Source organism: Schistocerca americana, chromosome 8, assembly GCF_021461395.2.
Source record: "Schistocerca americana isolate TAMUIC-IGC-003095 chromosome 8, iqSchAmer2.1, whole genome shotgun sequence".
Lineage (NCBI taxonomy): Eukaryota > Metazoa > Arthropoda > Insecta > Orthoptera > Acrididae > Schistocerca > Schistocerca americana.
The window spans coordinates 255250511-255276185 of NC_060126.1; the positions used below are offsets into that span (position 1 = coordinate 255250511).

At 43.2% G+C, this 25675-nt stretch overlaps 1 protein-coding gene across 1 annotated transcript in view; it reads right to left on the reverse strand.

Annotated features, from left to right (window-relative positions):
* Positions 1-1040: 1040 nt before the first annotated feature.
* Positions 1041-25675, reverse strand: part of LOC124545038 (alpha-tocopherol transfer protein-like) — a 157887-nt gene continuing 133252 nt past the window's right edge. The window contains exons 4-7 of the mRNA XM_047123821.1: positions 24522-24783; positions 18781-18891; positions 4292-4394; positions 1041-1353 (exon numbers count right to left, since the gene is read on the reverse strand). Of these exons, the coding sequence (XP_046979777.1) occupies positions 1202-1353; positions 4292-4394; positions 18781-18891; positions 24522-24783 (628 nt within the window). The 3' untranslated portion in view covers positions 1041-1201. The remainder of the gene's footprint in view (positions 1354-4291; positions 4395-18780; positions 18892-24521; positions 24784-25675) is intronic.

Sequence of the window (25675 nt, forward strand, 5' to 3'; positions counted from 1 at the left end):
TTTTGTTATATGATAATGACTGTGTCGTAAATGTATTTTTAGGGTGTAGGTGAGTGTAATGGACACGTGTATAGTGTTACGTTGTGTTTTTTTTATTTTTTATTTGCAAGTCAAGTTCTGTAGGACCAAATTGAGGGGCAAATCTCCAAGATCATGGCACGTGCCAGTACATGAAATTACAACATAAAAGTAATAACAGATAAAAATAAATGTTCATGAACCTGAGAAAAGTCAATCCATAAGTGTAAGTAAACGCTATCAGCAATATAATAAGTTTCAGCTTCATTTTTCAAGGAACTCATCGACAGAACAGAAGGAATGACCCGTGAGGAAACTCTTCAGTTTCGATTTGAAAGCGCGTGGATTACGCTAAGATTTTTGAATTGCATTCCCACTGCCTTGTTATTGTTGCACACGTAAATTGTTCAGTGAGAACAATTTACGTGTGCAACAATAAGAATGCAGTGGGAATAATCTACTTGTGCAACAATAAGAATTCAGTGGGAATGCATTTACATCTGTTGGACGAATTTTATGAAAACAAACACTCGAAACCGACGTTTCACATAAGTCACATGCAACGAAAATCTGTAACGCAACCATCTGTGTGTGGCGTGTTTATAATTATGTATTATTTATATTTTAGGACAATTAATCTGTAAGAAACACACCACATGTCATAAAGAAAGAATGTAAAGCGTCTGAGGATGAATCACAACGATTCGAAACCGATAACGGTACCCTTTGAACAAAGGAACTGAAAGTAAATTTGTGGCTGGTTGCTGTCCTAACACCATCAACATTTGTCAACGGGATAGAAGCAAGAAGATTCAAAAATTGGTACTAAGCCAACATAAAATGGTCCGGGCCCTGAAAGCCAACACAAATTGACAACAGGTATCAGTTTCGGAATGACTTCTATTAAACCTCAAAGCTCGTCGTTGCAATATTAATATTCTGAATTGGGACTTGCGGGGACAGTTATCAGCCTATGTGTTAGAATTTCAAAATAGTGATTGAAATTTAGATAATAAAATTAGTTCTACTCAAATGCATGTCTTTATTTTTGATATTTGCATGTAAACACACATTTAATGATACATCATATTACGGTCTGATTTCATTCGATTCGGGAAGATATGTTTATACGGTAATTGAACTTAAATAAAAGAAATTAAAAAAAGGAACAGCCGGATGGCACTCAGTCCACGGTGAGCTGCCGGAAGGAGCCCTCCAGGCCGAAGAGGTCTGTCTGGGACTTGGGCTTGCCCGGCCGCTTCGACTCGTCCACGACGAACTTCTCGTCCTCCCTGAAGTAGGCGGCGTGCGACTCGAGGCGCTTCTGGCACGCCGCTGCGGAGATAGCAGGAAGCATTAAGAGTGTGCGGCGCAGCTGGGTCTGCGGACAGGGACGGGAACCGGAGGCTGGAGGGACGCTAGGAGAGTGGTACCTGCAGGAGCTGAACAGAAATTTTTTAGAATTTGAACCCATTTTGACTATTTTTCGACCGTGACTGTCTCAAGGAATATGTAAAGGTTTTTTTAAATTACTGCTACCAGTCACAAATTTTGTCACCTGTTGTATTACTTATTTGTTTGGCGACATGTTTCGATGTAATACTTCATCTTCAGGCTAGATGGCATTACAAAAACAACTTTACAATAAGGCCATATTGACGTTACATAGTCTTTTCGTAAACGCTGTGGTCATCCTGCTCAATTTGTAATGTATTCTGTCTACCTACATCTGTAATACTATAAGAAGACATCCAGAATATAAAAACTGGCATATTTTGATTATTTTCACTCCATTATGTCATATGCTATCATATTTTGGGGTAACTCCACAAACAGAGAAAAAATTTTTAGAGTACAGAAGCGTATAATAAGAGTAATGAGTAGCGTAAATCCAAGAACATCGTGTCGAAATCTATTCAAAGAATTGGGCATATTAACCACAGCTCCTCAGTATATTTATTCCTTAATGAAGTTTGTTGAAAATAATACATCTCTTTTTCCAACTAACTGCTTAGTACACAGTATCAATACTAGGAATAAGAATAATATACATAAAGATTTAAAATCACTTACTCTTGCCCGGTAAGTAGTCCAGTATTCAGCAACGCATATTTTCAATAAGTTACCAGCAAACATTAAGAGTTTAGTTTCAGACAAGGCACAATTTAAACATAATTTAAAAGAATTTTTGGTGGCCAATTCCTTCTATTCCATACATGAGTTTCTCAACTAGTGCAGTAGACCATTTTAACGAAAATTATTTTACTTTAATTTTTGACAATACTTGGTTGTGAATGATGGATGTATGGAAAGCAGATGTAAGTCTTAAATCTGTAAATAGTCGAAGTTTAATTTTAAATCTTGTACATAATCTGACTGTTTTTAACTGAGGATCACTGAAATGAATAATTTACTTTAATTTTTGACAATACTTGGTTCTAATAGCCAAGAAACTAGCAAATGTCTGAATGATGGATTTAATGAAAGCAGATGTAAGTATTAAACCTGTAAATATTATAAGTTTACATTTAATTCATGTACATAATTTTACCGTTTACTGACTGAGGATCATCAAAATTAATGAAACTCAGGTTTTTCTAATTACATTTTTTGTAATGTGTTTGTCTGACATGTTCCACACCCAGGAGGATTCCCTCTTTTACGGGTCTATGGAATGAATAATTAATCTGATTTAATCTATGACAGGTAAATATCTGGCGCCCACATAGATCGATAGTCAAATCGAAACCAGCTGTATTTCGACCGCCATCTTGTCCACTGCAGTACAGAACTGTTTGTGATCGTGTTTCCAAGTAACTGCTAAGTTACTGACAATTTGTGAACAGTGGCCAGCAGAGCCACGGAAATGGAGGCATCCCAGCGCATCACAACGAGATTGCAACGCCAGAAGAAAAAAGCGAGTGACCGTTACAAAATATTTTCGTGCAAACACCAGTCCAACTTACAAAGTTACATCACCTCTTGCTAAGTTTTCTCTTCTTCCACAGGATGACCACAGCATTTACGAAAAGACTACGCAACGTCAATATGGTCTTATTATAAAATTGTTTTTGTAATGCCATTTAGCCTGAAGATGAGGTATTACTTCGAAACATGTCGCTAAATAAATAAGTAATACAGTAGTTGACTAAGTTTGTGACTGGTACCGGTAATTTAAAAAAAAACCTTTACGGAAATTTTTTACTTGTTAGGGAAGCTGTCGGCGAAAATCTATATCGGGATTCTTAATTTTATTCATAATTTGGCAGTGCGGACGTGTCTATAATGAGTACATACATACATCTGTCACACATACTCGTCCTTAAATGTGTTGTAGTTTTTGTTCTTGCCTTTGCGGTCTTCAGTCACGAGACCGGTTTAATGCAGCTCTTGACACTAGTCTGTCCTGTGCAAGTCTCTTCATCTCTGTATAACTACTGCTACATACTTCCTTCCCGTTTTTGAATCTTGGTCTGCCTCTAAAATTTTTGCCCGCCGCGACTTTCTACATTACCAAATTGACGATACCTTGAATGCTCATGTTCTCAACGAATCCCTTCTTTTAACAAAGCTGTGCGACAAAATTCTTTTCTCTCCAGTTCGGTTCTGTACACCTTTATGGATTACCTGATGCACTCATCTGAACACAAGACTTCTTCTGTTGCGCCACTTTTCAAAAGCTTCTGTCCCCTTCTTGTCAGAACAACCGAGCGAAGAGGCGCAGTGGTTAGCACACTGGCCTCACATTCGGGAGGATGACAGTTCAGATCCGTGTCCGGCCATTCCAGTTTACGTTTTCCGAGGTTTCCGTAAAGCGCCCCAGGTAAATGCCGGCATGGTTTCTTCTAAAGGGCGTGGCCTGTTTCCTTCCTCATCCTTGAAACTATCCAAGCCTGTACTCCATCTCTAATGAACTCGATGTCGGCGGGACGCTGAACCCTAATATTTGTTCCTCTCTAACTGATCTGAATCGACTATCGTCCACGTTTCACTACCGCACACGGTTAAATTCCAGTCAAATACCTTCAGAAAAGACTTACTGATACTTAAATGCATATTCGATGTCTTCAATACTATTTTTCTTGCTACTCTCAGTCTGCATTTTACATCTATTCTACTTAGGGCATCGTCAATTATGTTGTTGCCAAACTAGCAGAACTTCTATACTATATCTGGGCTCTCAAATAAAATTAGAGCCACAATGGATAAATGGCACGTTCATTTAAATAGTTTATGGTTATGATGCCTAGCATGAAGAAATAATAAGTAATACCTGCGATTTCATCGAATGTTCCAGCGTCTCCACCATACTCCTCTGGTAAAGAAGACTTCGGGAAGAAGTCCAGAAGCGTGTCTACAGTCGTATGTAAGTGTATCTGCAACCAACAATACAAAATATTGTTACCCACAGTTTACTATACGTTCAAATATAATATACTTATCAACCCTCTCCAGGTTTCATATTCATTCAAATGTAACATGATTATCAACCCTCTTCCACAACATACCATAACAGTCAATTATATATGACACTAACGCGTGATAATGGTTATTCAGTGAATATTTGCTGTGCCACACATCTCATAAAAAAATAAAATATTGTGACAAAGATTTTCGATAACTCAACCCTTCACAAGAAATGCAACAGAAAAGTATTTCTTTCTTGTAATTTTCGTCTACATATTTCGAACCTCTAATGTGTCCTCACAAAATGTTATGTTTTCGTATTAACGAGCACCCAACTGTCTAGACCTTTAGAGTCAAAAGTATACGAAAAGTAAACATTCCGACAATGCATACTTATTTACGCTACTGGCCATTAAAATTGCTACACCAAGAAGAATTGCAGATGATAAACGGGTATTCATTGGACAGTAATTTTATACTAGAACTGACATGTGATTACATTTTCACGCAATTTGGGTGCATAGATCCTGAGAAATCAGTACCCAGAACAACCACCTCTGATACGCCTGGGCATTGAGTCAAACACAGCTTGGATGGCGTGTACAGGTACAGCTGCCCATGCAGCTTCCACACGATACGACAGTTCATCAAGAGTAGTGACTGGCGTATTGTAACAAGCCGGTTGCTCCCCCACCATTGACCAGAAGTTTTCAGTTGGTGAGAGATCTGGAGAATGTGCTGGCTAGGGCAGCAGTCGATCATTTTCTGTATCCAGAAAGGCCCGTACAGGACCTGCAACATACGGTCGTGCATTATCCTGCTGAAATGTAGGGTTTCGCAGGGATCGAATTAAGGGTAGAGACACGGGTTGTAACACATCGGAAGTGTAACGTCCACTGTTCAAAGTGCCGTCAATGCGAACAAGAGGTAACCGCGATGTGTAACCATTGGCACCCCATACCATCACGCCGGGTGATACGCCAGTATGGCGATGACGAATACACGCTTCCAATTTGCGTTCACCGCGATGTCGCCAAACACGGATACGACCATCATACTGCTGTAAAGAGAACCTGGATTCATCCGAAAAAATGACGTTTTGCCATTCGTGCACCCAGGTTCGTCGTTGAGTACACCATCGCAAGCGCTCCTGTCTGTGATGCAGCGTCAAGGGTAACCACTGCCATGGTCTCCGAGCTGATAGTCCAAGCTGCTGCAAACGTCGACGAACTGTTCGTGCAGATGGTTGTTGTCTTGCAGACGTCCCCATCTGTTGACTCAGGGATCGAGACGCGGCTGCACGATCCGTTACAGCCATGCGGATAAGATGCCTGTCATCTCGACTGCTAGTGATACGAGGCCGTTGGGATCCAGCACGGCGTTCCCTATTACCCTCCTGAACCCACCGATTCCATATTCTGCTAACAGTCATTGGATCCCGACCAACACAGCAATGTCGCGATACGATAAACCGCAATCGCGATAGGCTACAATCCGACCTTTATCAAAGTCGGAAACGTGATAGTACGCATTTCTCCTCCTTTTACGAGACATCACAACAACGTTTCACCAGCAAGGCCGGTCAACTGCTGTTTATGTATGAGAAATCGATTGGATACTTTCCTTATGTTAGCTCGTTGTAGGTGTCGCCACCGTGTCCAACCTTGTGTGAATGCTCTGAAAAGCTGAATATTGGCATATCACAGCATCTTCTTCCTGTCGGTTAAATTTCACGTCTGTAGCACGTCATCTTCGTGGTGTAGCATTTTTAATTTCCAATTGTGTATATATTTTTCCTTGTTGTTAGCGGAGACTCTTGCGAAAATTTTGTTGCACATTCACTTATTGCAATACTCCGTCTTTTTTGAACCCACTTGTTATTAAGCTTCAGAAAATGTAAACAAGAGGTAAAAACACCCTACGTAAACTATCCGTCAATTTGGCAAAAAAATTCTGGTGGTAAGTTCCTATGGGTCCAAACTGCTACTTGGCTTACACACTACTTAATCTAACTTAAACTAACTTACGCTAAGGACAACACGCATACCCATGTTCGAGGGAGAACTCGAACCTCTGACGGGGGGAACCGCGCGAACCGTGGCGAGACACCCGAGACCACGCGGCTACCCCACGCGGCTAAAAATCATGGCTTTAACTTGTAAATATCAAAACGTAAAATCATATTGTGTGTATCACACAGTGAGGCGACAAAAGTCATGGGATAGGGATATGCACGTATAGAGATGGCGACAGTACCGTGTACACAAGGTATAAAATGGCAGTGCATCGGCGGAGCTGTGATCTGTACTCAGGTGATTAATGTGAACCTTTCAGGCATGACCTTCCACCAGGGACAACGCATGGGCCGTCGGCCTTCACTTAAGGATCAAGAGCAGCGGTGTTTGCTCAGAGTTGTCAGTGCTAACAGACAAGCAACACTGCGTGAAATAACCGCAGAAATCAATGTGGGAAGTATGACGAATGTATCCGTCAGGACCATGTGCAAAATACGGCCTTAGTGGACTATGGCAACAGACGACCAACGCGAGTGCCTTTGCTAACAGCACGACATCGCCTGCAGCGCGTCTTCTGGGTTCGTGACCATATCGTTTGGACCCTAGATGACTGCAAACCATGGCCCGGTCAGATGAGTCCCGATTCCAGTTGGTAAGAGCTGATGGTGGGGTTCGAATGTGGTGCAGACCCCACTTAGCTGTCGACCGAAATTTCCAATAAGACACTGCGCAAGCTGGGGTTCGCTGCTTTACTACGAGTGAATCTATGTGAAGATTCCATTTCGCGGCGAATCGACGAGGCTTAGAATCTCGCTGGAAGTCCCCTGCAGCAACATTGAGCCATGCTGCCTGTATAGCCACCCATAATTGCGGAAATGTTGCTGGTGCAGGATTTTGTGGACGAATTTAACTCTGGATTATGTCGCATAAATGTTCAGTGGGTGGCCAAATCATTCGCTTGAACTGATCTGAATGTTATTGAGACCAGCTTGCGAACAATTGTGGACCACTGACATGGCGCAATGTCATCTGTAAAAATTCCACCGTTGTTGGAGAACATGAAGTCCATGAATGACTGCAAATGGTCTCCATGTAGCCGAATGCAACCATTCGCAGTCAATGATCAGTCCAGGTAGACCAGAGGATTCAATCCATTCCATCATTATGGAGCCACGATCAGCTTGCACAGTGCTTTGTTGACACGTTGGGTCTATGGCTTTGTGGGCTCTGTGTCACATACGAACTCTGCCATCAGCTCCTGCTAACTGAAATCGGGACTCGTCTGACCAGCCCACGGCTTTCCAGTCGGCTAGGGTCAACCGATATGATCTCGAGCCCAGGAGACGTGCTGCAGATGATGTGCTGTTAGCAAAGGCACTCGCTCAAATCAAATGGCTCCAAGCACTATGTGACTTGACATCTGAGGTCATCAGTCCCCTAGACACAGAACTACTTAAACCTACGACTGCTACGGTCGCAGGTTCGAATCCTGCCTCGGGCATGGATGTGTGTGATGTCCTTAGGTTGGTTAGGTTTAAGTAGTTCTAAGTTCTAGGGGACTGATGACCACAGATGTTAAGTCCCATAGTGCTCAGAGCCATTTGAACCATTTGAACTTAAACCTAACTAGCCTAATGACATCACACACATCCATGGCCGAGGCAGGATTCGAACCTGCGACTGTAGCAGCAGCGTGGTTCCGGACTGAAGCAAAAGCACTCGCGTTGGTCGTATGCTGCCATAGCCCATTAACGCCAAATTTTGCGCCCTGTCCTGAAGGATACGTTCGTCGTACATCCCGCATTGATTTCTGAGGTTATTTCATGCAGTACTGCTTGTCTGTTGGCACTGATAACTCTACGCTAACATCTCTGCTCTCGGTCGTTAAGTTAAGCTGACGGCCACTGCATTGTCCGTGGTGAGAGGCAATGCCTGAAATGTGGTATTCTTGGCACACTCTTGACACTGTGGATCTCGGAATATTGCATTCCCTATTGATTTGCAAAATGGGATGTCTCATGACTCTAGCTCCAACAACCGTTCCTGGTTCAAAGTCTGTTAGTCCCTGTTGTGCGGCCATAACCACGTCGGAAACTTTTCCATATTAACCATGTGAATACAAATGACAGATCCGCCAATACACCGCTATTTTTTACCTTGTGTGCGCAACACTACCTCCATTTGTATATGTACATATCGCTATGCCATGACCTTCGTCACCTCAGTGTAACGTTACAAAATAAATACAACTAGACGACTAAATCAACAATTTAATATCCTTATTTCCAGTTCATTCAAGAGTTGCGTCAATCCATTCAAAGAAATCTGTATTTTCGGGGGGAAGCTTGTCTGCTAGAGCTTCAATTGGGGTAACTTCGTGGATTTTTAACCGAATCTATTAACCGTGAATTTTTGTTTTGTAAATAAAAACGGCCTTTTATTGCTGCACTATATTTTATTTCTCCCAGACACGATTCGCATTTTTAGGTTTAAGGCATCTTCAGTGGAATCTAGAATGATACAGTTTTATTTTGATAAGTGTTATTTGTAGATTATAAAACAGTTCACTCAAATGTTTTTTATTTCAGTCTTTGATCACAATATCAATTCTTTTGACGATGACCGGTTTCAATCAGTAATGACCATCCTCAGATCTACAATATAAAAATATATACACCTAGTGAGCAGTGTGTCTTCCAACACAATACAGCATTACGTATCACAGTATACCATCACACAACCAGGCAAATGTACAGATAAAATACGGTAAAACGTACCTTTTTCTACACTGTGTCCGAAAGTGATAAGGCCGTAAAGTGTCAGACCTATTATCTTTATATATGTCGTTTTAATAATTGTATATGGGTATTGTATTCGTCTTTTACTGTATCACAATTGGTTTCTATAATAGGTATCAATATTTAAAAGTCTGCTACATGTATTTTACCTAATGTTTTTTATGTTCAAAAATGTTGAAATGTGTGTGAAATCCTATGGGACTTAACTGCTAAGGTCACCAGTCCTTAAGATTACACACTGCTTAACCTAAACTATCCTAAGGACAAACACACACACCCATGCCCGAGGGAGGACTCGAACCTCCGCCGTGACCAGTCTCACAGTCCACGATTGCAGCGCCTGAGACCGCTTTTTTTGTTTTTGTTTTTTCTTTTTGTTGGATTTTTTTTTTAATTTCGGGTCTCTTTCCTCCCCTTCAACCCGTCCTTTACGCTCGCCAAGTGTTGCCTTCTCGGCCTGGCTTCTCCGCCTTTAAAGAATGAATGTAACTTGATGATGTGGAAACACGCTTCTTCTGAACGACAAACGAAGTATGCCCCTTCTGTTGCCTTTGTTTGCAACATGGCTTGAATAAAAATAAATGTAAATTCCATTGAGAAGGCAGTCACATAATTGTTATGGAAATGTAACTGCGTCTGTAAATTTCGTTCTCCGTGCGTGGAAAAACGGAAAGAAGCAACTCATTATTGCTGATCAGTAAAATTTCCTTTTTCAGAAGGTAATAAAGTAAAATAGGCTTATTCTGCTTGATTTTACACATAATTAACGTAAATGTGTCTTATTGTGAAAAGAAAAGGAAAGAAAGACAGAAACTAAATAAAGGGTGTTGTGTCTTTACAAGACAGCCTAGACACAATGAGAGGAAGCCGAAAGGCACGCACTAAGCTAAAGCAGGAAGGCGTGAGGTCTGAAACAGGATACGTAATGAATGCTATAAAGAAAAGTACGTAGCTTCTGGAATACTTAACTTTAATCCATCCTTTTGGTACATCTGGAGATTGTGGCGATACAAGTGAGACTCTTTAGATACATGCAATGTTACTAATGGCGCCTTGCTAGGTCGTAGCCATTGACTTAGCTGAAGGCTATTCTAACTATCTGCTCTGCAAATGAGCGAGGCTTCGTCAGTGTGCATCGCTAGCTACGTCGTCCGTACAACTGGGGCGAGTGCTATTCCGTATCTCGAGACCTGCCTTGTGGTAGCGCTCGGTCTGCTATCACACAGTGGCGACACGCGGGTCCGACATGTACTAATGGACCGCGGCCGATTTAAAGCTACCACCTAGCAAGTGTGGTGTTGGTTGGTTGGTTGGTTTGGGGAAGGAGACCAGACAGCGAGGTCATCGGTCTCATCGGATTAGGGAAGGACGGGGAAGGAAGTCGGCCGTGCCCTTTGAAAGGAACCATCCCGGCATTCAAGTGTGGTGTCTGGCGGTGACACCACAAAGGGTTTATACCAGTTTCATCACTGTGCTTCACCGAAAACAGAGTAATAGATACACATAAGCTTAACTGGTCTATACTGATGGCTAATCCCTCGCGGCGTGTTTTATCAGATTATGTTTATTACGTAAATGATGTATTCATCCAAGCCCACAGTAGCGACATCTATGCAGGATCTAGGCAAACATATTTCTGGTGGCTACCGTAATTCAGTAGCCAGTTGTGAAAACGACTGTGTGGACGATGTGGCCTATTCTACACCTTATTTTAGATCTATGTGACGATGCTGTGCTGAATATACTTATATGTTTTGACGATGCCATTTCGGTCTTATCACCTTAGGACATGGTGTAGGAAAAGGTACGTTTTACCGTATTTTATCTGTACATTTCCCTGGTTGTATAATAGTATACTGTGATACGTAATGCTGTATTGTGTTGAGAGACACACTGCTCACTAGGTGTATATATTTTTATATTGTAGATCTGAGGATGGTCATTACTGACTGAAACCGGTAATCGTCAAAAGAATTGATATTGTGATCAAATACTGGAATAAAAAACATTTGACAGTTTGACAGTATTGGATCACTGTTAATATACGCGACTATGTCGCAGCTGGTGAAACAGTCCACTCTCGTTTCCTTTGAAGGTAAGTGATTAGTTACAGTTCTTCGACTTTTTGGTTGGCATCTGCGTTTCCTGTCATCTGGTTATATGCTGGAGGTTGCACCACAACTTCATTTACGAAACATAAAGAAGTTTATATGTTTCAGGTTCGGAACATAAAAGGTGCTTATGTTCCGTAAATTAAGTTGTAGTGCGACCTCCAGCGTGTGACCAACTGAGAGAAAACGCAGATGCCAATCAGGAAGTCGAAGAACTGTAAGGACTCACTTATTCACACATAAAACGAGACGTCAACTGGTTTATAACCTACAAATAAGACAAATCAAAACAAAACTGCATCTTTCTAAATTCCACTGATAATGAGTTAAAGCAAAAAAGGCGAAAAGTGTCTGGTAGAAATAAAATACATTGCTCTTAGTGTATAGAAAGTCCTAAGTTCCTAACGGAAGAATGGTTACAGTGATACGTACACTATTTGAGCAGCAATCAGGAGAAGGATCAGAGTGTTGTGGCCGAAAAAACTCATAGATCACTTGCCACTGGCTTCTCCGCTGATTTGAAATGACACAAAAACAACAAAGTTTGCTTTAAAGGCTAACTGTGTCGTGTCGTCGACGACTCATTATAGATGGGGTACACAAAATGATACGTGGAAAACGAGACGAAGTTAAAAGAATGATGTAATAAGGTAAAAGATAACGACACAATGCATTTTATTTAGTCCTACGGTGAGAAAATTAATCTACGGGCTTCTGGGATTAGAATAATAATAGAGATGTTACGCAGGTGTACAAATAAGGGGAAATGAATGCTTTGGCTAGACAAGATGCGTTTTATTCCTGTTCCGAACAGCGTAAAATGAAGAAATGTGGGCGTATTCATCCTACACGACATAAACTAACTGGACTAATTGAAAACTGTTCTGTCGCAAAAGTACGTAATTTTTTTGTACGTCAAACCAATGCATTCAAACGCAAATCACATTTGTATGAGATGTAATTCGTACACGTTGGTAGAAGTACGATTGTAACTTAAAAGAAAATAAATATGAAAACCGAGTGGAAGAACTACCCATAATCACATTAACTGGTCAAATAACTCCCCTTCTTTGTGAGTTGTGTTTCTGCTCTTTGCGTCAGTGTGCTGTGAGTCCCAAATGTAAATTTACGAATTGATAGACGAAGACGAAGTATATAAAAACGAAGGTCAACGAGCGTTTGACGTCACGGAGGTAAGCAGCAGCCCAAGGACAGGTAGGCTACGAAGCGGTCACAGGCAGCAGAGAAGTGAAGGCTACTGAAGGCAGTATCGCTGAGCATATACAGTCAAAATCTGTTTTAATCACGGTAAGATTAACAGCTAATGAATTTCAGAGCGGGAGACGGAATTACACATAAAATGTTTACGATTTTGCAGTAGTCTCTCATAATATCGTAATAGTTTGAGTTATATAAGGGATTCGACAGGATCAGAGGCATGCGTACAGAGAGTGTTGGAGGTATGTCCTTGAGAAAGTCACCATACGGCGTCACTGACCTCCACAGCACCCCCAAAAATTTCTGTTTTCTACATTCCACAGAGTCTCGAATCCTGTGGGCTACCGACGAATACAGAGAGAATATCCGAAGCATTATGGATTTTCTTGGTGCAAACCAGATTTGGAATTAAGCAACAACTCACTTACTTTTCGGTTACATTCTCGAAATGCGTATAAAAGTGGCTCTTTTTTTTTCCTCAGCCATAAAGCACACAAAGCTGTATTCCACTTAAAAATGGCTAAAGGCCGAAACAGCATTCACGAAGTTCATAAATAATTTCTTAAATGAGAGTGGGTTCTCATTAGTAGCCGTAACGCTGATGATAAGAGATTGAAATGAGTAGTTGTAGAATTCACCGATCGCTCATTTTAAATGTTATGTAATGACTACGCTTTGCATCCAGCAACAGTTGCTTTGGAGAGCCTGCCGCATCTCCTTCAGTTTCCGTATTGAATATGTTTCGAACTTACTACCATTTCCAACAATCCCTGTGGACATAAATTCGAAATGTAGATCACGCAGTTCTGTGTTCTGCCGATGAGCACTTTTGAGAAGCGTCGTAAGTCCTAAAGATGTTCAGAACGGAAAATAAAGGTACATAGTGCGGTTGAAGGCGTTAAAAGGAAAGGTATTTATTGCAGCTGAAGGCGTTCAAGGACTCCTAACCCTTTCACCTAGCACGGGGACATAATGCAACTTCTTCTTCTTCTTTTGCTTGTGCCTTAGTCCCGCAGTTTTCGCAGGGTCGGCGTTGTTACAATCGGATTTGGCATCGTTAATCTGAAAGGGTGACAGGATGCCTTTCCTGCCGCCACCCTGCGTACCCCCGGGATGGAATGAGTTGACATCAGCTGTCTGCGTCTAGTGTAAATCATGAAATAGTGCAAACGTGTATCAAATGTCTGCGATTCGCGTAACTGAGGCGGGACGTGGGAACCAGCCTGGTATTCACCTAGTGGGATGTGGAAAACCGCCTAAAAACCAAATCCAGTCTGACCGACACGCCGGCCCTCGTCGTTAATCCGCTGGGCGGATCCTATCGGGGAAGGCGCGCCTACCCGAGTTCAGGAAGCAGCGCATTAGCGCTCTCAGCTAACCTGGCGGGTCGAGGACCTGTTGCAACTACAACAGATTTAATCAGACAGTCACTTCATCAGATCCTACTTTCACCCATTAAACAAGCAAGGATTGCACAGAAATCAAAAGATTGTTGAAAATTGCCGGCCGGAGTAGCCGTGCGGTTCTAGGCGCTACAGTATGGAACCAAGCGACCCTTACGGTAGCAGGTTCGAATCCTGCCTCGGGCATGGATGTGTGTGATGTTCTTAGGTTAGTTAGGTTTAATTAGTTCTAAGTTCTAGGTGACTGATGACCTCAGCAGTTAAGTCGCATAGTACTCAGGGCCATTTGAACCACTGTTGAAAATTGGTTACTTTCTGACTTTAACGATGCTTAAATTTATCACCATCAAGTGCCGCACAGAGCACAGTGGACGGCAAGAAGTTAGCTAGTTGTGTGCCTTGTGTACCATTTTCAGCTACGTCCGTAACTGATTTATTGAGACCTGGTTCTCTACTCTCTTGAAGTGGTACACACTACAGAGTTACTTTCCTGTGTCGGCATTTGGAAATACGCATGAGGTATCCATAAAAGAACATCCTGGGAGCAGTTACTGTTTGGGAGACAATGAGCGATGGCAGCGGAGGAATTTTTTTCTCTGGAATCTGTGCCGCGACCAGCGGTTTCGCTCGTCGTACGTCTTCTCACATCTCATTACTATGCAACACTCCCCTGGATTGCAGTGGAAGATGCAACTAGTAGGACGAAAGGCATCTATGTGTATTTAGTAAAGGCATCAGATTATGTCTTGAAGTTGGTAGTGGTCGTTTGTGAGGGCTCTGCTGACCAGGCATCGACATGCAGGACTTAACTCTAGAATCACAGTGTGGGAAGCGATAATGTGCAACGGCTGTAAACCTCTGCCGTTTACTGTGTGGCCGAAAATAACAGTGCGGGATAAACATAGAATGTTATCTATCCTACACTCCTGGAAATGGAAAAAAGAACACATTGACACCGGTGTGTCAGACCCACCATACTTGCTCCGGACACTGCGAGAGGGCTGTACAAGCAATGATCACACGCACGGCACAGCGGACACACCAGGAACCGCGGTGTTGGCCGTCGAATGGCGCTAGCTGCGCAGCATTTGTGCACCGCCGCCGTCAGTGTCAGCCAATTTGCCGTGGCATACGGAGCTCCATCGCAGTCTTTAACACTGGTAGCATGCCGCGACAGCGTGGACGTGAACCGTATGTGCAGTTGACGGACTTTGAGCGAGGGCGTATAGTGGGCATGCGGGAGGCCGGGTGGACGTACCGCCGAATTGCTCAACACGTGGGGCGTGAGGTCTCCACAGTACATCGATGTTGTCGCCAGTGGTCGGCGGAAGGTGCACGTGCCTGTCGACCTAGGACCGGACCGCAGCGACGCACGGATGCACGCCAAGACCGTAGGATCCTTCGCAGTGCCGTAGGGGACCGCACCGCCACTTCCCAGCAAATTAGGGACACTGTTGCTCCTGGGGTATCGGCGAGGACCATTCGCAACCGTCTCCATGAAGCTGGGCTACGGTCCCGCATACCGTTAGGCCGTCTTCCGCTCACGCCCCAACATCGTGCAGCCCGCCTCCAGTGGTGTCGCGACAGGCGTGAATGGAGGGACGAATGGAGACGTGTCGTCTTCAGCGATGAGAGTCGCTTCTGCCTTGGTGCCAATGATGGTCGTATGCGTGTTTGGCGCCGTGCAGGTGAGCGCCACAATCAGGACTGCATACGACCGAGGCACACAGAGACAACACCCGGCATCATGGTGTGGGGAGCGATGTCCTACACTGGCCGTACACCACTGGTGATCGTCGAGGGGACACTGAATAGTGCACGGTACATCCAAACCGTCATCGAACCCATCGTTCTACCATTCCTAGACCGGCAAGGGAACTTGCTGTTCCAACAGGACAATGCACGTCCGCATGTATCCCGTGCCACCCAACGTGCTCTAGAAGGTGTAAGTCAACTACCCTGGCCAGCAAGATCTCCAGATCTGTCCCCCATTGAGCATGTTTGGGACTGGATGAAGCGTCGTCTCACGCGGTCTGCACGTCCAGCACGAACGCTGGTCCAACTGAGGCGCCAGGTGGAAATGGCATGGCAAGCCGTTCCACAGGACTACATCCAGCATCTCTACGATCGTCTCCATGGGAGAATAGCAGCCTGCATTGCTGCGAAAGGTGGATATACACTGTACTAGTGCCGACATTGTGCATGCTCTGTTGCCTGTGCCTATGTGCCTGTGGTTCTGTCAGTGTGATCATGTGATGTATCTGACCCCAGGAATGTGTCAATAAAGTTTCCCCTTCCTGGGACAATGAATTCACGGTGTTCCTATTTCATTTTCCAGGAGTGTATTTCTATGTTACTCCTGAATAATAATGGAGATTTTCTTCAAGTGGGTCAGTGTCCTCGAACACACAATTGACACTTTCCCCCTAATGTTCGTTAACTCGCACGGGCAGTACTTTTGCTCGACCTGTTCTCTACTGAACATCGTTTGTGTATAATATGACGATGAATAACATGGTGTTTTCTGCATTGTTGGAAGCATCTCTTGACGATTAGCGTCTGTAGATAGGAGTAGCATGGGGCGACATCCTCTAAGATGGCAGTCAACGCCTCTTCTATAGTATGCACAACTGAAACACTCTAGTGCAATTATAGAAGGCTATACAATCCGCTTATGTTGAACTGTGTCGATACGCATCTGACGCAGTAATTCTGTTCATAGTCAGTGCTCAGCTAGTATACAGCGTACATAAAATGTGGTTAAAGTGCGGTCTTTTCAGAGTTAATTTTCCACCAGCGTAGTTACGGTTTACTAGTGTCTACAAAATATTGTAATGTTATCAGGTGTCTTCTCTTTCATCTCCGAACTTTTTAATTCTCGCTTAGTGACAAAAAGCCGAAATTCAGACGATCGCTTAATATACAGAGTGTTTAAAATTCTTTGCATTAGTTGTCTAGAATGATGCGGAACAACTTCTGTTCGAGACAAAATGTTCGCTGACTTTTTCCAATGACGTTATGCCTCCTTTAGTATACAGCGGCCCTGGACGACGAGATTGCACCGAAATAACAGGGTCTATTAACCACATGTGCTGCAAACTACCTACCCCAGTGAATTGATGGAGTGCTTTTCAATCAGAAAACCTTAAGAATGAATATATCTAAGAAGGAGACAACACAGCCTTCGGATTTTCGTAATATTTTATATTTACGGTACGTGAAGTTTACTCAAATATAAATCAGCCAAAGCAGTTCGAAGTAACTCTAAAAATTCGCCAGAAAATCGTGTCTGAAGTTTTCCGAACGTCTTTGAGGCCTTACACTAAGGTCGATTTCTATACAGGCCACACGGCTGTGTAGCACAATGCTCGCCCGCCATGTGTGGCGGACCAGGTTCGATTCCTGGCCGGACCAAGGTACCTGTTCCACGAGTATTTACTCGAATCGTGAAATACTTAAAGATAAAAAAAATCAGTCCGTAATGTTTTAATTGAAACAATCTTTATTAAAAATCTTTTTATGGAAACTGGCGTTTTGTGGGTGTACATTTTCATGAAAAATGAAAATTAGATATGTATTAATAAGAACACATTTGACGAATTTTACATTCATGTAATGTAGGTTTGTGAACCTAACAGAAAAAAAAAAGAAAAAAGATAATGACAGAATGGAAACTCGATCCAGTGGTTGCAAGTCCGAGCGCTGTTGATATTTTACGCATCTCGATGTATTTTACGGCTGACAGAAATGCAGCCACGTGGTAGATAAGCATTCGACCAGACACACATAGGCCATAGAAAAAGTCGACCTTACTTTAAGTTTTTAAAGACGCTTAGAAAACTTCAGTCGAGTTTACGAGAATTTTTGAGTGTTCCGTCAAATTGTTGGGGAGTGTCATTATTGGAGTTCTGAGCTTCTCATAAGGTAAATACACAAAAAAATTTACAATAATGCGATTGGTTTGCGTCTCTTTATAAGTGGAAAAGATGTTTTAGAAGCCAATCAGGAAATTTAATATTCCTGGGCCTACCATCTTTCAAACGGAGCAGGTGACTGGATTATAGGCAGCACAGAAGGCATACCAACACAGTTGAGTGCCTTTGCTCTGACGCCTCTCAGGGGCATAACCAATACAGGAGGATGCCTAGCGTTACGGGGAAGAGTCAGTGAACATTCCGTCTCTAACTAAAGTTATTCCCCATGATGTGATCTATCACCTCTCGCCGTTTGATGCAAAGACTTGAAACACTCTGTATATATGGTCTGTGGAACGTGGCAAATTTGATGTCTGTTCTGTCTGGTTGATGCTGGTAACTGTAGGTAGCTACTATCCTGAAACGAAGTGCTAGCAGAAGTATATGTAGCCTTACATAACTTACCTTGTTTCAGTCTCTTAAATCACGACTAACTGTTCAGAAATAGCTTGTAATTAATGTCACTACCATTATAGTAGTTGCCAACATTATGTCTTCATGGACTCTTAAAATGGAAGAAAAGTGTATGACAACATCTTTTTATAATACACTTTTGTTAACGTACATGCGTAACTTTCGATGTACACCACCAATTTTGATTTATCTTTTAACAATTCGGATCGCTATCCCTGTAAACATTATCTCTCTCACTGTTTTCCCTCTCTCTTTTTCTCACTTTCAAAGACACACAAACACATAAAACGCTTTTGCTTGGATGTGAGTTTTGTGTAAAGATAGAAGAATCACTTGTATACAGTACAGAAAGCAGACGAGTGTAGCGGACCATGTCAGGGGGAGAAACTCATTCTGCCGCCTGATAGACGTGCGGTACCCACCCTCTTCTTGAGCTTGTCCTTCATGACGGCCTGGAAGAGGTTCATCACAGTCTCGTAAGAGGGTGGCGCGTGTACGTAATGGATGCCCTTCAGCCGCAGTGGGTAGCCTTCCTGAAAGACAAAACAAATAACTCAGTAAATGAGAAAGAACAGATTATATCGATTCTCAGCAGTGAACTATTAGCACAACATTGTTGCTCAGCATTAGCTTCGTGGAAGTAATTTGCAGTTGTAGGACTATGTTTTGTACGTTTAACTACGGACTACCATTATGATTAATTGTAAAGTTACTGCCATTTTGTAGACGAGAGCAGCATGTAAGATCAAAAGAATACATGCTATCAAACAGTAAAGAAATTTTACAGGATGTCCTCAGTCCTTTTAGGAACAGCCACTAGATGCAGGTGAACTAACTATAGCCTTGTATCTAGCCTCTTCTTACCCTAAGGTAAAAAACTCAACACATCCCGTATGTTTCCTGACGGAGACGTCGCGCTGTTTACCACACAACCGATTTCGAAGACAGTTTTACCAAGGTCAAAAAGATGCTTACAATTAAATGGTGCTGATACACTCGTCCTCTTCGTAAATTATATTGCGCTGGGCAGATGAACTGCAGCACGTTCGATGCATCGACGACCATCCAGGGTTATTAACCTCGCTTGTGAAAGAGCAGACACTCTACTATTAAGAAGTCCTTAGCAACCTTGTGCCCAGCATGGAGGCACGTTAAGAGCATGCACTGCCGCTCGTGGCGATCACACACCCTATCAAGAACCATCACCCGCGATTTTAACGTCCAGAGAGCCATAATAATCAGCGGTAAATTCAGGGTAATTATCGTCTATGAATAAGAGTGCCATTTCTGTTCGTCTCACTGCACATTTCTTTCAGCTACCTGTGACTCAGAAATGTAGATGAGCACGGGTGGTCTTACCGTCTCAGAAGAATCACAAAATTACTGTAAGCTGTTCCGTCAAACTTCAGACTTGCAGCTGTAGGAAGTCAACTTCTTCAACAAATACCTCGAGCCTATATCTCGGGGCCATCTTCCGACTGAAACTACAGATTAAAGATACACGAGGAGACATGTCCCTTAAATAGCTCCACAGGGCACTCTCCCATGTTACTGCACTGGATCACAAAAAATCTGGCGCAACGATCTGCGAATTACGTTACTTTTTGTGTGTATGAGAACGACGTCTTTCGGGATGGCGCTGTTGCATAAAACATTCTCGGACTTGTCGCGTCAATTCAGGGTGAAACCTCGAGCTTTCGACGATTACCTCTATCGTCTTCGTCAAGAGCAAATCACTGTTAGAACTAATGCTGTGGTTGCCTCATACAGCGCAAAAACGGATTCTGATTGGTCGTTAATTACGTCATGCTGTCGCAGGTGGTGTCAACATCTGCGCTGGTGGCGCCATCGCTCCCGCCATAGCGTAAACATTGCGATGAATATGTCTGGCTCTTCTCTGCAAGTATGTGTCATACGAGTTCTTAAAGTATCATGTAAGAATCACCTCTGGTTTTTTTCTGAATTGAATTTAGAGGCTGTTGGTGTACTAAATTTATGAGGTTATGGAACGAAAAATTTGTTTTCATATATACTGTAATGCGTTTTCATTAAATCATTTTGTTGTCCGCATCTCGTGGTCGTGCGGTAGCGTTCTCGCTTCCCACGCCCGGGTTCCCGGGTTCGATTCCCGGCGGGGTCAGGGATTTTCTCTGCCTCGTGATGACTGGGTGTTGTGTGCTGTCCTTAGGTTAGTTAGGTTTAAGTAGTTCTAAGTTCTAGGGGACTGATGACCATAGATGTTAAGTCCCATAGTGCTCAGAGCCATTTGAACCATTTTTAAATCATTTTGTTGATTGATGGTTGCCCTTAGTGTTATCTAAGTTGAGTGTAAAACCGGGAGAATTTCTTTTATCGTGAAATATCTTGTTTCGAAGGCCTTGCGGACGTTTCAGTTAAGTGTCGGAGCCATTGACCACACTTCGGAACGCCGGCCGCGGTGGTCTAGTGGCTCTAGGCGCGCTGTTCGGAACCGCGGGACTGCTACGGTCGCAGGTTCGAATCCTGCCTCGGGCATGGATGTGTGTGATGTCCTTAGGTTAGTTAGGTTTAAGTAGTTCTAAGTTCTAGGGGACTGATGACCATAGATGTTAAGTCCCATGGTGCTCAGAGCCACTTGAACCATTTTTTGAACACTTCCGAACCATAGGAGGTGGCTGAAAATAAGATGTTGCCCAGGACTGACAAATTTGTGTCGTTTGATATGACGTTAGTCTTACAGAGCGGGTACAGATATTAAATACGCCACAACCCTTGTTGACCGCACTGGTTATTTGCGATATACAAGACTGTAGTCTATAGTAAGTCCGTTCCACCAATTCTGAGATCGCGGATTTGGTGTTGAACGAAATTGTTGGGCGTTTTTTAGGACTGAATTTCACCTCGCTTACAGTGCGCAATTGGGTTCATTTATGTCTCTGGACGTGCATAACAATACAGGGATTTTAAAGCGAAATAGTAAATGTTTTAGGACGTGCTGCTTCGACTATGTCGAATGAAAGGTTTCGTATAACTATGTCTGATTTCTAGTATTTACAGAGATATAGCTCAAACAAATACACACAGAGGGGTTAAGTATAAGGGTAACCACGAAAGTTCATAGTTTATTTTCATAAAATCCATCTCTGATTTTATTGCACTTTCGAATGCTCTTAGCCGGCCGCTGTGGCCGAGCTGTTTTAAGCGCTTCAGTCGGGAACTCGGTGCTGCTACGATCGCAGGTTCGAATCCTGCCTCGGGTATGGCTGTGTGTGATGTCCTTATGTTAGTTAGGTTTAAGTAGTTCTAAGTCTAGGGGACTGATGACCTCAGATGTTAAGTCCCATAGTGCTTAGAGTCATTTGAACCATTTTTTCGAATGCTCTTGAAAACACAGCGTGTAGTAGAGATGAGTCGTTCGTGATCTAACGGGTCCAAAGGAACGGTTCACCAAGATGAACGGAACGAGCGAGGAACGAATTCTAAGGAACGGTCTTTCATAGTCCACTTCGGTCGTGGCTTTCTACTTATAGTTTCCTGGAACGGGAAACGGTCGGTCTCGTTCCCGAACGGCACGTCGGCCGGTCTCGTTCAAGCTTCGGTCCCGTTCCCGTCTGTCTCGGCCTCGCTCGGTCGGACTCGTCCTCCTTCGCGTGGCCACTCGTTGCAGTTCCACTGCCGACTGCTCATAGTTCAGTATCGAGTTGTTCGATTCGTTCGCTTCGCACGCCCATTCTAGATCTGTTACAACCCTTTTTTGAACTCTGAACTTCTGGTTCTTTTCGTATGCTATTCAGCGTTCACGACTGGTAATTAAAATGTATTTTATAATTACATAAAATTTCGTAGTATGTAATACATACATCTTTTCAGGTAACAAAACGACGTATCAGCTTACTTCACTATTTCGATAAACAGCAGAAGAAATGCTTATAAAAAGGATAGATTTTTTGTTATTATACATGCAAAGGATGTTGCCAAGGCACACACGAGTGGCCATTTTCCGTCTTTTTTTGATCCAAGGTAAAAGAGCATGTTCATGGTTATGGAAGGCAGACCAACATACGAGCAACCGAATGATGCCCGCGCTTCGTAATAGAGTGTATGGTGTCACATTTTGTAAGGAGGATATGATAACTACTCCAATATTATTTCAGTGGTACAGGACGGTGCACGAAAAATCGCCCCGAGTACTAGACTGCTCATTGTCGCTTACCAATCGTCATCTATTGTTTCGAAGGTGTTTTCATTAGCTTATTTGTTATTTCTTAACTGCCTAATTATTACATGTTTATCTATTCTGCTCGTAGCGGAAAACAAATAGTGCGTAATTGGCGAGCATACTGTACTCGGGGCCGGGTTTTCGTACGCCAGCTTACATAATTTCACTGCGATCAGACATAACGCTGCAGTTGGCTAATCGAGATGTTTGGCAAAATCATGAAAATTACAAGTGTGTGAGAATTCTGTTATGAATAATGGCTCTGTACTCCAGGGGGGAGGCAAGTGCCCCCTCTTGGCGCCTTCCATCTTCAGTCACCTATGCTACTAATTTTCAATTTTGCATAAGAGCCATATACCAAGCACAATGAACGGTGAACGAGTAAAAATGAACGTTTCCCAAAAAAGAGCGATCACCAGTGAACTAGTTCCCAAGGATGAACGGCTCTGCCCATCTCTAGTGTGTAGCACTTCTGTGATCACCTTGATACTCTTTAAGGGGGGCGGCGCTAGTAGTAATCCGAACGATCAGGTCGACTATTGTGTATGCTTTATGTTTGTACATTTCCCCTTTTAACCATCCCAGATAGCGGGTCCCTGTACGCCATTATGGCAACACAACATGTCCAGTCAGTCCTGAAAATGAGCTTCCAGCGTTATTAGAAGATGTTCCTTTGGCTACGAGTGTGGGTATGACCTTTGTATTTGACGGAGTCCTGCACATTCTATTCGTCAAGTGACACATCATCTGCAGCTGATATTCCCTGGAAAGTGAATTGGCAGAAATGCTCACGATCCCTTGTAACCAAGGTACTCCGACTTTACGTTTTTGGCTTTTTGCCTACAGGCATGATTGAAAGATGAAGTCTACAAAGAACAAAGTAAACATAAGAGATTGGTTGATCGCCCGGATTATCAACAGTTCTGTCTCATAAAAGAAGCGAAGTGCCCATGTGGCAACAGATACAGAAGGACCAGGGACGTTGTTCGGCAGCAAAGAACTTTGCATGAGTTAAATCTGCTGTTAAACACTTAATCTATACTGGGATGTGGATGCATCAATAGGAGCCGCAATGTAGCTTCAGGCTGTTGGCTCACTCTGCAGATGGCAGAAAGATGTACGGCTTAAATTTGAGCTACATAAATAGAGTTTCTGTATCGGAACCTCCCCTTAGAAAAATTTATAAATGACAGTGCTGGTAAACCTCTTACGTTATTTGATTTTCAAACAACTGAGCAGGACTGAATGTACTCAGACATTTCACTCTTTACTTACTCTGATCAACACTAACTGACACATAATATTTTTAGCGCAATGCAATCTGACTTTCAATAATCCCTACAAAAGAATGGCTCTGACTAACAATAACCTATACCTTTCATGAATCACTTACCTCACAAAAATCTTCGTTACTCGAACTACTGCAATACAGCGAGCGCCAATGCTGCCAGCTAAATGAAAGGATTCTAACTACTGAAGGCACTAACTATTGATAGGCATAGTTAGCAAATGAAAGATTTTGATAGAGAATAAACAATGTATTTACCTTAATAGTGTTCAAAAGTCATAATATATATATATATATATATATATATATATCAGTCCATGATATCCAATATTACAAATTTACTCTTTCTGATAGACACATGTCCAGATCGTCCGCTCTCAAAATTCTGCCATCTCTCTCCCCACATCCACCACTGCTGGCGGCTCACCTCCAACTGCGCAACGCTACGCGCTGTTCACATCCAACTGCCCAACACTACAGTAGCAAAAATTCCAACAATGCTAACCAACCACAGCCTTCACACAGCACAGTCAGTGATTTTCATACAGAGCGCTACGTGGCGTTACCAACATAAAAACCTAAACAGCCTCCTTACAGTATCAGCACGACCGAGATCTGATGGACCAGTCAATAGACCGCGAAAACAGGAAGCTGCTCACAGTATTCGACGAGCTTACCTGACTGCACGTCATGACTCTCTTGACGAACCACGGCGTCAGCGGCGTGGCGTGGCCCAGGGTGACGTCCTTGAGGTCGATGATGGCCACCTGGCCCGCGATGACGCCCGCGTCCTCGTCCAGCATCATTACCTCGGTGGACATGAAGTTCAGTTTGAAGCTGCGCTCGGCGCCAGTGCGGTTCGGTGTCATCCTGCCGGCGCGCACCACCGTCGCCAACCGGCCCTCCAAAAAGTCCGGGCCAGGCAGCATCGTTATCACCCTGCAAACAGGCAGCACCAGTGTAGACCCTACATCTGTCTACATCGTCTACAAACAGCGGATGCAAACCATTACAGTTACCTTCCACCCATTCTTTAACTAAACTTTTGCTTGCAACTAATTTGAATGCACCATTTACTTTTATAGGTCTTTTCCCGTCTGTCAACTCGTCTTAATACGGTCGAAAATGGATAGAAAAATCTTCCAGTCCATATAGTACATGCACTGAGATGACAAAGTTCTTGGGATACCTCCTAGTATCGTGTCGGATCTCTTTTTACCTGGCGTAGTGCAGCAACTCGACGAGGCACGAACGCAACAAGTCGTTGGAACCCCTCTGCAAAAATATTGAGCCAAGCTGCCTCTGTACCCGTCCATAATAGCGAAATTGTGGCCGGTGCAGGATTTTGTGCACGAAGTGACTTGTCGATTATGTCCCGTGTCGGGCAATCTGGGTGGCCAATCTTTCCCCCGAATGTTCTTCAAACAACTGCGACCCTCTGGCATTGCGCATTGTCATCCACAAAAATTCCATGCTTGTTTGAAAACGTGAGGTCCATGAATGGTTGTAAATGATCTCCAAGTAGCTGAACATTACGATTTCCAGTCAGTGATCGTTTCAGTTGGTCATTCCATGTAAACACAGCCCACTCTATTATGGAGTCACCAGCAGCTTACAATGTGCTTTGTTGACAACTTGCCGGCCAATGTGGCCAAGCGGTTCTAGGCACTTCAGTCTGGAACCGCGCTGCTGCGACGGTCGCAGGTTCGATGGCTCAAATGGCTCTGAGCACTATGGGACTTAACATCTACGGTCATCAGTCCCCTAGAACTTAGAACTACTTAAACCTAACTAACCTAAGGACAGCACACAACACCCAGCCATCACGAGG